General features: G+C 56.8%; 2 protein-coding genes across 2 annotated transcripts; one reads left to right on the top strand and one right to left on the bottom strand.

Moving 5' to 3' along the window:
* DCS_07749 (ABC transporter ABCl1) lies at positions 1–5,123 on the top strand (the record flags this gene model as incomplete). The annotated part of the gene is made up of 4 exons (XM_040805033.1): positions 1–769; positions 1,121–2,160; positions 2,216–4,667; positions 4,744–5,123. 4 exons carry the CDS (start codon positions 1–3, stop codon positions 5,121–5,123), a joined length of 4,641 nt encoding a protein of 1,546 aa, XP_040655137.1.
* Positions 5,124–5,907: 784 nt separating this feature from the next.
* DCS_07750 (uncharacterized protein) lies at positions 5,908–9,253 on the bottom strand (the record flags this gene model as incomplete). The annotated part of the gene is made up of 10 exons (XM_040805034.1): positions 5,908–6,489; positions 6,558–6,641; positions 6,698–6,761; positions 6,816–6,969; positions 7,029–7,130; positions 7,202–7,649; positions 7,703–7,768; positions 7,840–8,684; positions 8,750–8,976; positions 9,201–9,253. 10 exons carry the CDS (start codon positions 9,251–9,253, stop codon positions 5,908–5,910), a joined length of 2,625 nt encoding a protein of 874 aa, XP_040655138.1.
* Between the last annotated feature and the right edge of the window lie 3,559 nt (positions 9,254–12,812).

Below are 12,812 nucleotides of genomic sequence, written 5' to 3' on the forward strand. Positions count from 1 at the left end.
ATGGCCGCATTGTACGGGATGAATGCTAATTACGACGCCACCGCTGCGTCGAAGGGTGTTCCTATCACCGACCGCCATGGCACCCGCGACGAAGTCGAGATGGTCGCCACCGCAGCAGCCACCGCAGCCGCTGGCGCCCCCTCCCACAGCCCTGAACCTACCAGCACGCAGGCCACCTCCCTCACTGAGGGCGACACAGACGAGCGGCCTTCGCCACCCAACACGCTGCGCAAAGGTGCCGACGACGACGACGACGATGCTGACGACGACGCCCATGTCGAGATGCAGCGCCGCTCCTCCGTCGTCCAGGCACTCGCACGATCCTACTCTCGAGCCTCGGCCGTCGGCTCCAAAGACAGCAACCCCTTCTTCGCCGACGCCGACTCGCCCCTGAACCCGAACTCGGACAAGTTCAGCGGACGAGAGTGGGCCAAGGCCATCGTCGAGCTGGTCTCGCAGGACGGGGGCTCCTTCCGATCCGCCGGCGTCTGTTTCCAGAACCTCAACGTGTTCGGCTACGGCGAGGCGACCGACTACCAGAAGGATGTCGCCAACGTCTGGCTCTCGCTCGCCGGCCTCTTCCGCCGCTTCATGGGCCGAGCACGCCAGCGCATCGACATCCTGAGGCAGTTCGACGGCCTCGTGCGCGACGGCGAGATGCTCGTCGTCCTGGGACCCCCCGGAGCCGGCTGCTCCACCTTCCTCAAGACCATCGCCGGCGAGATGAACGGCATCTTTGTCGACGATGGTTCCTACTTCAATTATCAGGGTACGTTCCCTTTCGCGTTTTTTCCCCTTACTGTCTCGCCCCTCCTTGTTCGTCGCCGAGTTGGAAAATCGTTTCGTCGTGTCGTTTTCGCTTGCCATCCATGTACCCTTTGGCGTCGTGCAACCGCCGTGCGCGCCTGTCATTTATGTAATAAATCTCCATCGCATATCGCGGCATCCGATCGGACGGAAGATGCCGCACCACCCCAGATCTGCGACACCCTCCCCAAAACGTGGTCGCTGCGGGCCTCCAGTGGAACAGTCGCGCGGAAGTTGCCGCCCGCCCGCATCCCGCCTCCGCCGCCCGTGTGGAACATGCAGCGTCGGCTAACTTGATTCAATTCAATTGCAGGCATGACCGCCAAGGAAATGCACACGAACCATCGGGGCGAAGCCATCTACACTGCCGAGGTCGACGTCCACTTCCCCATGCTGACGGTTGGCGATACCCTCACTTTTGCCGCCCGCGCCCGCCAGCCCCGCCAGCTACCCCAGGGACTCAACCGGAATGATTTCGCCGCCCACCTCCGTGACGTCGTCATGGCCATGTTCGGCATCACCCACACCGTCAACACGCGCGTCGGCAACGAGTACATTCGCGGCGTCTCGGGTGGCGAGCGCAAGCGCGTCACCATCTCCGAGGCCGCCCTGTCCGGCGCTCCGCTTCAGTGCTGGGACAACTCCACCCGCGGTCTCGACTCGGCCAACGCCATCGAGTTTTGCCGAACCTTGCGCCTGCAGACCGAGCTCTTCTCCAGCACCGCCTTCGTCTCCATCTACCAGGCCCCCCAGAGCGCCTATGACCTCTTCGACAAGGCCGCCGTTCTCTACGAGGGTCGCCAGATCTTCTTCGGCCGCGCCGACGCCGCGAAGCAGTACTTCGTCGACCTCGGCTTCGAATGCCCCCCGCGACAGACGACGCCCGATTTCTTGACCTCCATGACCTCCCCCCTGGAGCGTGTTGTCCGACCTGGCTTCGAGGGCAAGGCCCCCAGGACGCCCGACGAGTTTGCTGCCGCCTGGAGGGACAGCGCCGAGTACGCGGCCCTGCAGGCCGAGATTGAGGAGTACAAAAAGTCGCACCCCATCGACGGGCCTTCGGCCGAGGCCTTCCGCGCCTCCAAGCGCGCCCAGCAGGCCAAGGGCCAGCGCAAGAAGTCGCCCTTCACCCTGTCGTACGGTCAGCAGGTCCAGCTGTGCCTGTGGCGAGGCTGGAAGCGCCTGAGCGGCGACCCCAGCTTGACCGTCGGTGCCCTCATCGGAAACTTCGTCATGGCCCTCATCATCGGCAGCGTCTTCTTCAACCTTAGCGACACCTCCTCGAGCTTCTTCCAGCGCGGCGCCCTCTTGTTCTTCGCCTGTCTGATGAACGCCTTCGCGTCGGCCCTCGAGGTATGGACCGGCCCTTCCCGCGAGCCCTCCGCCCGCTGACGAACCCCCCCCGCAGATCCTCACCCTCTATGCCCAACGACCCATCGTCGAGAAGCATAGCCGTTATGCCCTGTACCACCCGTCGGCCGAGGCCGTTGCCTCCATGCTGTGCGACATGCCGTACAAGATTGTCAACTCCATCATCTTCAACCTGACCATCTACTTCATGACCAACCTCCGGAGGGAGCCGAGCGCCTTCTTCTTCTTCCTGCTTATCTCCTTCGCCACCGTCATGGTCATGTCCATGATCTTCCGGACCATCGCCTCGGCGTCGCGCACCCTGTTCCAAGCCCTCGTTCCCGCCGCCGTCCTCATCCTCTACCTCGTAGTCTTCACCGGTTTCGTCCTGCCCAAGCGTTACATGCTCGACTGGTGCCGGTGGCTGAGCTACATCGACCCCCTCGCCTACGCCTTCGAGGACCTCATGGTCAACGAGTTCCACAACCGCCAGTTTGAGTGTGACCAGTTCGTTCCGACGGCCCAGGGACCGACTGCCGAGGCGACCGCTCAGTTGTCGGAGTATGCCGGTGTCGGCGGCGCGAATCACGTCTGCAGCTCCGTCGGTGCCGTTCCGGGACGTTCCTACGTGTCGGGAGACGAGTACATCCGCTCGCAGTTTGGCTACGAATGGGTCAACCGCTGGCGCAACTTTGGCATCATCATCGCCTTCACCGTCTTTCTCCTCTTCTGCTACCTCGTCGCCGCCGAGCTGGTGTCGGAGAAGAAATCAAAGGGCGAGGTGCTCATGTACCGCCGCGGCCACAAGCCGGCCGCGGCCAGGCACGCTGAGAAGAAGCGCGACGCCGAGGCCGTCATGGCGAACATCGGCCCCATCGTCACCGCCGAGAGGAGCCACAGGCAGGGCAAGGAAGGCGGCGTGCTCCAGGTTCAGACCTCCGTCTTCCAGTGGCACGACGTGTGCTACGACATCAAGATCAAGGGCGAGCCGCGCCGCATCCTCGACCACGTCGACGGTTGGGTGAAGCCCGGAACGCTGACGGCTCTCATGGGCGTCTCCGGTGCCGGCAAGACCACTCTTCTCGACTGCCTGGCCGACCGCACGGCCATGGGCGTCATCACCGGCGAGATGTTCGTCGACGGACAGCTGCGAGACATGTCCTTCCAGCGCAAGACCGGCTACGTCCAGCAGCAGGATCTGCACCTGCAGACGACGACGGTCCGCGAGGCCCTGAACTTCAGCGCCCTTCTGCGGCAGCCCGCCCACGTGCCGAAGGAGGAGAAACTCGCGTACGTCGAGGAGGTCATCAAGCTCCTCGAGATGGACGAGTATGCCGATGCTGTCGTCGGTGTTCCGGGCGAAGGCCTGAACGTCGAACAGCGGAAGCGTCTCACCATTGGTGTCGAGCTCGCCGCGAAGCCCCCGCTCCTGCTCTTCGTCGACGAGCCTACCTCCGGGCTCGACTCGCAAACCTCCTGGGCCATCCTGGATCTCCTCGAGAAGCTAACCAAGGCCGGCCAGGCCGTTCTCTGCACCATCCACCAACCGTCTGCCATGCTCTTCCAGCGCTTTGATCGTCTGCTCTTCCTTGCCAAGGGCGGCAAGACGGTCTACTTTGGCGAGATTGGCGAAAACTCAAAGATGCTGACCAGCTACTTTGAGCGCAACGGCGGCCATCCCTGTCCCGACGAGGCGAACCCGGCCGAGTGGATGTTGGAGGTTATCGGGGCCGCGCCCGGAACGTCGACGGATATTGACTGGTTCAGAACGTGGCGCGAGAGCCCCGAGTACACGGCCGTTCAGGAAGAGCTCGAAGAGATCAAGCGCGAGAAGCGCGACACGACGGATAACCCGCCGGCAGATGAGGACGCCGGCAGCTACCGCGAGTTCGCAGCCCCTCTTGCCGTCCAGCTCAAGGAGAACATCTACCGCGTCTTCCAGCAGTACTGGCGAACCCCCGTCTACATTTACTCCAAGACTGCCCTGTGCACCCTCGTCGCCCTCTTCATCGGCTTCATCTTCTTCGATGCCCCCAACAGCATTCAAGGCCTGCAGAATCAAATGTTCGCCATATTCCAGCTCCTTACCGTTTTCGGCCAAATAGTCCAGCAGTCCATGCCGCAGTTTGTCATACAGCGCTCCCTTTACGAAGCCCGAGAGCGGCCATCCAAGGTGTATTCCTGGAAGGTCTTCATGCTGTCGCAGATCATTGTCGAATTACCCTGGAATAGTCTTATGGCCGTCCTGATGTACTTTTGCTGGTATTATCCCGTCGGCCTCTACCGCAACGCCATACCTACGGATGCTGTTGCCGAGCGCGGGGCCCTCATGTTCCTCTTCCTGCTCATGTTCATGATCTTCACCGGCACCTTCTCGACGTTCATCATTGCCGGCTTCGAAACCGCCGAGGCTGGTGGAAACATGGCCAACCTGATGTTTACCTTGTGCCTCATCTTCTGCGGTGTCCTCGCGACCCCCGCGACCCTCCCTGGCTTTTGGATTTTCATGTGTAAGCACGCATTCCCCCACGCCTGTGCAGGCTCTCTGCCCCTCCGTTGTTGGTCGCCCCTGACTAACATATCCAGATCGCGTTTCGCCATTCACATACCTTGTGAGCGGCCTTCTCAGCGTGGGCGTTGCCAACACCGTCGTCGTCTGCGCCGAAAACGAGTTCCTGCACTTCGCGCCCCCCGACGGCCAGACGTGTGGCGAATACATGGCCGCGTATGAGTCTGTCTTTGGCGGAAAGCTGCAAAACGACACCTCCACCGTTCTCTGTTCCTTTTGCCCAATCTCCGAGACCAACACGTTCCTCGCGGGCGTGAGCAGCAACTACGATGATCGTTGGCGCAACTTTGGCATCCTGTGGGCGTATGTCATTTTCAACGTTGTCGCAGCCCTCTTCGTCTATTGGCTTGCCCGCGTGCCCAAGAAGCAACTCGGCAAGGGCAAGAAGAAGGAATAACCTACCCTCCCCGCTCCCTTCGATTCACCCTACAGCGCCATTTCTCGCCTCGCATCTGCACGACTTCACACCCGCCATTCACGGGGGAAACCGTATGCTACACTGCCCACTAAGATGGGGAGCATTTCGGCTCCACGTACAATTCTCTTGTTGCATATCACACTCGCATTGGCTCTCTATTTCATTCCTGTACTTGCATTCGGTTGCGGCGCACGATAGACCGGTGGGTGTCAGTTGGTGGTCTCAGATGGATTCGTCACTCTTCAGAACCCTAGCTCCAGGAAAGAGACAGATGATAAAAAGGACGTCGTCGTTAAATATAGAGAAAGCTAAAACAGTATGGACTCGTGCTATGTCTGGTGCTCATGTCTTGCTGTGCAATTGTCAAGAGCTGATATCGGCGTGGCAGCGTTTCGCGCACATATAATATCTGATAACATCGAAGACTGATTTGCAGTCCCGTCTGTGTACAGACACTGACTGCATGGACACTGGTGGAAACTAGCAAGTGTATGTATTGAGTACACCTAGATGAATTTCCTTGAATTGTAAGGCTGCAAAATAGCAGTTTGGAGAACTAGTGGGGTCATTGATAGGTATTTATGAGACAGCAATTCTGTCAGGAGACGATGCCAGCCAACACGCGCTGCGCTATCATCCAAATGCAGCAAAACCAGAACATGAAACAATGAAACGAATCACACTCATTCATCAACGTCACTAATAATCGTCGGCTCCAACGGACCTCAACGCCATCAGGGGTCGCATGGTCGATTCATGAATTTCAAGGAGCAGGGACCTTGCTGGGATCCCACCATGGGTAGAACCGCTCGCCCTTGGCCAGCTTCAACAGCGTGCAGGGCTTGCCTTCGCACCCCATGTAGGGCTGCGTGTTGCCCCACCATTTGATCTCGATGCCCGCCCACTGAACGGAGAAGAGCATGACAATGGCAGAGATGGCGACGCCGGCGGAAAATGAGGCCGATAGCACAAAGTTGTACTTGGACCAGAACGCCAGGTAGCGGCTGCGGATGTAGATCCACGAGAACCAGGCAATGGGCACGCACGGCCAGGCATATGAGAAGCTGTAAGGGGCCCAGTGAAGCGATCCCGCGATGGCGGCAACGACGTGGATCTGTCGCAGGGCTTGGTTGTTCGGCCACGTCCTCCTCAGGAACCACATGAGGCTGACGAGAATAATGCCGATGGGGAACCCAAGAAGCAGGAATTTGTACTGGCCATCTTTGCCAAAGACCTTGATAGGGCCAATGGTGCCCCAGAGGACGGAGGCCGTGAAGAAAGTGTTTGGCCCAGGACAGTAAAAACGCATTGGTGCATCGGGCGTGCAAACATTCTTGATATCCATCTGAAAGAGTCGAGTTAGATCATTTTCGAGTTTGAACACATCGGGGCAAGGATATATGGGTCCCTTACCTGAAACTTCATAATTCCGGTGCAAATCAAGGTCGAAATAAGGGTGGCAAGCATCTGGCCTGCAAAGGTAACACGCGGAGGGATCTAGCTTGGGTCAGACGCCAGCGCTCCCACAGCAAGCCATTGAGATGGTAGCAAACCTTGACGTAATGAGCAATCTTCAAGTCGTTGGCGAAAGAGAGCGCATGGGCGCATGTGACATATCTGTCCCGTTAGCAAAGTCTGGCTTCAATTGGAACATGGAAATCCACCACATACCCGTATGACTTGAAGAAATTCATGGCAAGCGCGTTGCCCTCGACGATCATACCACCGATGAACTCGGCGAGCACGTTGAGGGTGACCTCCATGCCCGTCATGGCTGTGACGACACCGATGGGTACGACGAAGATCAAGCAGAGAAGAATACCATCTGGTGCTCACAGTTAGCACGACCAGGAACTTCGGCGGAGGGGTCGGGGTGGCGCATACAGAGCACGACGGCAGGCGAGGTGTAGGTCGGCCAGAGTGCGATGCCGAGGACGCCAAAGACGACGGAGATGACGAGAACGGAAAAGTACCACCACTCAGAGACTGAGAAATTGTTAGAAACCTTGCCCAGGTCCGAGTTGGCACTACATGGCAAATGCAAGGATTCTCCATACCTTCGGGGTATGCCGCCATCAGACGATTGTGCACATCCATGTATTCGCCTTCGTTTTCCTCGGCTGGATGTCCCTCGGTTTTCTTACTCTTCTTCCACTTGAAGCCCCTGAAGAGATTCTTGAAGCCCAAGGAAACTTCGTAGCGGTGATAAAAAATGACGTGGGCGATGACGGCTGAGTAAACGGCGAAGAACCAGCCGTAGAGGAGGGCATTGGCAGCTCCCATGTATGGAGCAGAGTAGGCAGAGTAGCTCTCCAAATGGAACATGCCACGGTGGTCAAGGGTGGCAGAGACATTGTACAGCTTGCCGAAGTGATCAAAAATTCGGTTAGTGTTGATGGGCAGGTAGCCGGTGTTCCACAGGTTATTGAACCAGACGACAAGAATGAGCAGGCCGGTGATGAACATGCCGGCGACGGCGTTGAAGGTCGAGAAGGATGGAAGCATCTACCGGATGTCAGCGGACGGAGCGGGACGATGAATGATGGGATGGAACTGACGAGGGGATCGGTTCCGTTCATGAAGCAAACAACGTTCCAGTCGAAGGTGGGCCACGGGTTGAAGAGCTAGAGAATGAAGGCAAACCTGGTCAGCTCGATTTTCTTCATTCTCAAGGACGGGTAAGGAGGGGCCTTACACCAAGGCCGTTCTGCATGCCGGTCAGGATATTCAACTTGAGGTTTGTCGGGGCGATCCAGGTCATCCATGAAAAATACGACATGGCCTGGAAGATGTAGTTGGGAAACCAGAAGTAGACAAACATGGCGGAGAAGGTGTAGAGGAAGAACTTGTATCGCGACATGGACCACGTCTTCTTGAAGGGGCCCAGAACGCTCTGGTTCTCCTCGTTGTGCAGGGCAGAGTTCAGGGCGATGGTGACAAGGGACATGGGCCAGACGCAGTAGGAGGGGTAGACGAGGAACTTTCTGGTTATGCCGGCGAGGCCGTAGCCAATGAAGTTGGTTGCGAAACCATTGAGGAACATGTACCCGAAGTGGCGAGCGTACTGCTGATTGAAGTACTGGGGCAAAACCTGGGTCCAGATGATGTAGTTTGTGTAGGGCAAGCTGCGGGAGGTGTTGGCCATGATGGCAATCAGCATGTGCTCCTTTTGGTTGAAACGGCCCGGGTTGAGGTTGATCCGGTGCCTCGTGAAGGGGATGCCCATCTCGACCCTGGGCATCCATCGCTCCCAAGCTTTGCCGATGGGAAAGGCGAGCAGCTGGGCAATGTTCGTATCGAAGCGAATAGCAGGCTGTCGGATGCTGAAGAGCTGATTGACGAAAGCGAGGAAGACGGAAAACATGATGCCAATGGTCCAGGCGCGAATTGTGGAGACGGGAGTGTTGGGGTCGTCGTGATTATCGACGACGGCACGAACCTCGGCGTAGGGGCTGTTGTTGGTGATGAGGGCTGCTTCGAGCTTCATCTCCTGGACGAGCTGCTCGTGCTTCTCGGGGAACTCCATGATCTCCTCGTTTGCTGGCGGCAGAGCATCATCAGCATCGGAGCGGAATCGAGGGGTGCGTCGTCGGCGCAAGCCTTACAGAGAAACTCCTTGATCTTTTGGAGGGTGACGTAGGGAAAGTTTGGATCACCGTCGTGTATGGCGACGACTTTTTGCATCATCTTTGGCGTCACGGTCAGCAACCGAGACCAGGCGCGGCTGTCGTTTCGAGTTCGGGATCCACTTACATCGCGCACGCTCTCGAGCGACAGGTTTGCGGCGGCTTCCTTGGCCTCGAGGATATCATCCTCGGTAGCATTGAGATGGCTACGTGAGGCATGATTGTGAGTACGATTTCCATTCTACTGGAAGAAACGTCTCGGCGATGCCGATACAGGACAGCAGCCACAGGAAGGAAGTTTTGGAGGGCGAACCGGGGCGAATTGGGAACGTCGACCAGATGATGGGTTGACGATGTCATCGAAAAAAACATGGAAGAATAAAGGAAAATAACAGAAATAACAGGGAAAGAATTTGAAAAAAGAACTCACCCTTCCAGAGCGTGAACAACTTCTGGCTCAACATCTTCGGCCATCTGCAACATGTTAGAGACAATGAATGACCGGGAGTCGTTGATGGAGGATGGGAAGGCTTGCCATCTTCTCGCCGACGCTGCCGGTGAACGACTTCCTCAAGGCGGCGTCATCCTTGGGTGGGTCGTGGGCGTCGGACCTGGGGTCTTTCTCCATGATCGCGAACTGCACAGCACCGGTTTCCCGGGGCCTGTCGTTTGCGAAATGTGGTGAGTTGGATGGAGAAGAGAAGAGGATTTCAAGAGAGCGACGACGGCTGCTTTCATACGACGAGGATCGACAGCTCGAGAGCTGGACCGATGTCAGCTCGTTCCTCCGTCACAGGATACCAGAGAACTTTTGGAAGGTGGCAAGAAGCTCACGTAGCATCGAGAAAGGCTAAAGATTAGACGTGCAGAACACCTGGCTGTGGCTGCATGAAGGCCGGACCGAGTTCCACCCTCCGGTCTGGACGAGCAGGGACTTTAGTATAGCCATAGATACAGCATCGCATAGTATGGTGCCGCACACACATCCATGTACGGGTAGGTACATGTAATATGCCGGGGGCTGGTCGTACACTCCTGTGGTCGGTCAGGCGACCGAAGATTACCTGCTTCGTATTATTGCCATTGGTCGCTGCACACATGCGCACAAGGGGGCGCTCAAGAGGCAAGGCGACGGGGCCGTGGGGACGGACGGGTTGACGGCAGAAGGGTTTGGCGCGGATACGTGCTCCGCACATCGCACATGTACGCGTACTCGCATCGCGGTGTGTCGGTCAGCCAGCCGGGTAACCACAACATGGGTACCAAGTCGCATATGCTGATGCAGGTGTACATCAATCGTCCTCGAGTCTCGCGTGGTCATGCGGGAAGCGAAGGGTTCGACGAAACAGCAGACCGTACGAGGACCAGTTCGAATCGGGTGTAGGTTGGCGTTGGCCCAATGAAGAGATGGACCTACAGTACCGAGCTGGCGTTGATCCAACAGATGCTTGCATTGCAGGGCTCATCGTTCGAGGAAAGTTCCATTGGCAGTTCCAATGGAAGGGCACCCGCCGTGGGAGTGAGCGTGGGGGATAGTGAGATTAGCATATTGGTGGATTAGCATATTGGTGGGGACGAGCGTTGTGGGCATAGGCGTGCCCGTACTTGCGGGCACGTGTACGGTACGTGACAGGCGAAGTGTCGACGTCTGCGCTGGGTGGATGGATATGACGATCTCCTGGCCGATCCATCGTGCTGTGCGAGTGACGAACTCTTCGCACTCTGGAACTCGGTTAGGTGCACCAGCACCAGCTCTGCTAGACCGGCAGGCAACATGCAACCCAGAACAGAGCACGACAGGTAGCTAGGGATGGTATCGGCATCCGTACAGTGTGCAGTAGACGCATCGACATCACGATACGTGCTGGACGGGCTCGTGAAGCATGCAGGTCGGAACAAACAAACGGCGGGGCGAGCGAGCTGTCCCGTCGGCTGGCGTCTGTCGGACGAGTGGGCGCCAAGGAGGCGGCATGGTGAGCACGAGTCCGTCCTTGCGCTGGTTGGAGGAGGCGTGAGAAGCTTGGAGCTTGGGACTTGCTTTCGGTTCGGAGGAGTGATGGGGAGGCGGCATAGGGTTCTTGGCGCTGCACGATGCACGGCTCGTTGGCCGGGCTGGCAGATGGAGCAGGATTCGTCAACGAGGATCGGATAGACTAGCATGTACCGCTGCCGCATAGAGATGTACTGGCTCACCTTATTCTTTGCCCGCACAGGTATACATGTACTTACGTGGACGGGTATGAGGTACAGGCATACGGAGTACGGAGTACTTAGCACGTGTCGTCTCCATCCCAGTACAGGTACGGACGGCAGCTATATGTACATGCACGCTGCTAGATGCGTACATGTGCTTGCAGGTATTGTAGTTATCGTGGCAGAGTACGGGGTGGTATAGCATTAGCCATGGCGTATCTGTACTTGCGCCAATTTGCTAGGTGCAATGAATGCGGCAACTGCTCATAGCGAGATACTTGGCGTCTGCACGAGCAGCACAAATGCTGCACATGTGTGCCTATGGCGGGCGATGCCGTGATGAAGGATGCGATTGGTGACACCCTTGCCCGATTGCGCCATTGTACAGCATTGCCTTTGTGCTGCCTTTGCGTCACGCCAGCGTTGTTTGTCGCCATCTGCAAGAACGGAGTCTACCAGCGGCGGCGTCGGCGATGGTGGTGACAAGCCAAAATCTACGAGCAGGTGTACACCTATCGGACAGCATTTGGGACTCCGTCGTTTGGTGTAGTTGTGCTCCGTAATCGTTATTTTATTCAGTTGCAAGTGGTGAGCACGTGCACTTAACAATACTCCGTACCTACCGTAGCTGTACTTAAGTACCTACAGTACATGTACTTAAGTACTGTAGTTAGATGTACTTACTCCGTACTTACTCCGTACTTAGGTGTAGAATACATTAAGTACAGCCCCCTTCGTAGCCGTCCGTGTGTGTTCCCTGCTCCCTCCTTCCCTCTTGTGGCTTAGCCTAGTCCACACTTTTTTTGTAAAATCAAGTTTCCTCCTTCCCTAGGTAGGCAATGAAATCAGGACCCTGGTCCGTGCTGCGTATGTACCCATGTACTCCGGAATACAGTACTTGCACGTTTTTGTACTTGTGCATGTGCTGGTCTTACTTGTTGTCACTTGCTACCTGCTATTAATACATGCCAGCACTTACTTACTGTACTGTACTGTACTCCGTACTCCGTACTACGGCATCTTGAGTTGCTGAGTACACTGTACACCTAAAGTAGTGCATAGTACTTGTCGAGTGAGAAGAAGTAAGTGTACTCCGTAAGTACGTGCGGAGTGCATGCACTTGTATTCATACGCAGTATGTACTCCGTACTCCGTGATGTACTGCACACCTGCAGGTGCTAGGTACGCTTCCTTGGAAGGTACTGTACGTCGATGAAGTACGGAGTAGTACTCCGTACTTGTACATACTTATGTTAGGCTAGGCACTTACTTTCTTGTGTACTTGTATTGGTAACTGCAGGTAATTACCATCGCACTGAAGTACGGAGTACTCCGTACCGTCCTTAAAAGTAATAGACGTAATACTTAAGTACTGTACATGTGCATGTAAGCAAGTACACGTAAATAGGCAGCCAGCTCAGGCCTGGATGCAGGCGCCGGTGTAGTCACGTGCATTGTTCCATCGGCAAAGCAATATTCGCCATGCGCGCCTCGGCGGCGGGAAAGAGGCCCAAAGATGGAAGGTGCTGGGCGCTAGAATTAAGCTTGTCCCTTCCCTTGCTTAGCTCACCGACCTTCGGATGACTAGCGAGGACTAGAGAAAGCCAAGGGATGACCAGAACGACGAGAGCGCCTCGAATGGCTAGAATGCCTCCTCTGTATTTCATGGAGAATGAATGCCCTGCAATGCCCAGCCTCGGCCAAAGGCTGGGCAGTCGTCCTTGGTCGATCGGACAGCCAGACAGATTGACAGACCGACAATGATTCCAAATTCAACCACACCAGCCGTCCGTCGCCTCGTGCTACCGCTCGCCGAACCGTGATCCTTCGCGAGCCAAGCCGATGCAAC

Source organism: Drechmeria coniospora, chromosome 03 (assembly GCF_001625195.1).
Source record: "Drechmeria coniospora strain ARSEF 6962 chromosome 03, whole genome shotgun sequence".
Classification (NCBI taxonomy): domain Eukaryota; kingdom Fungi; phylum Ascomycota; class Sordariomycetes; order Hypocreales; family Ophiocordycipitaceae; genus Drechmeria; species Drechmeria coniospora.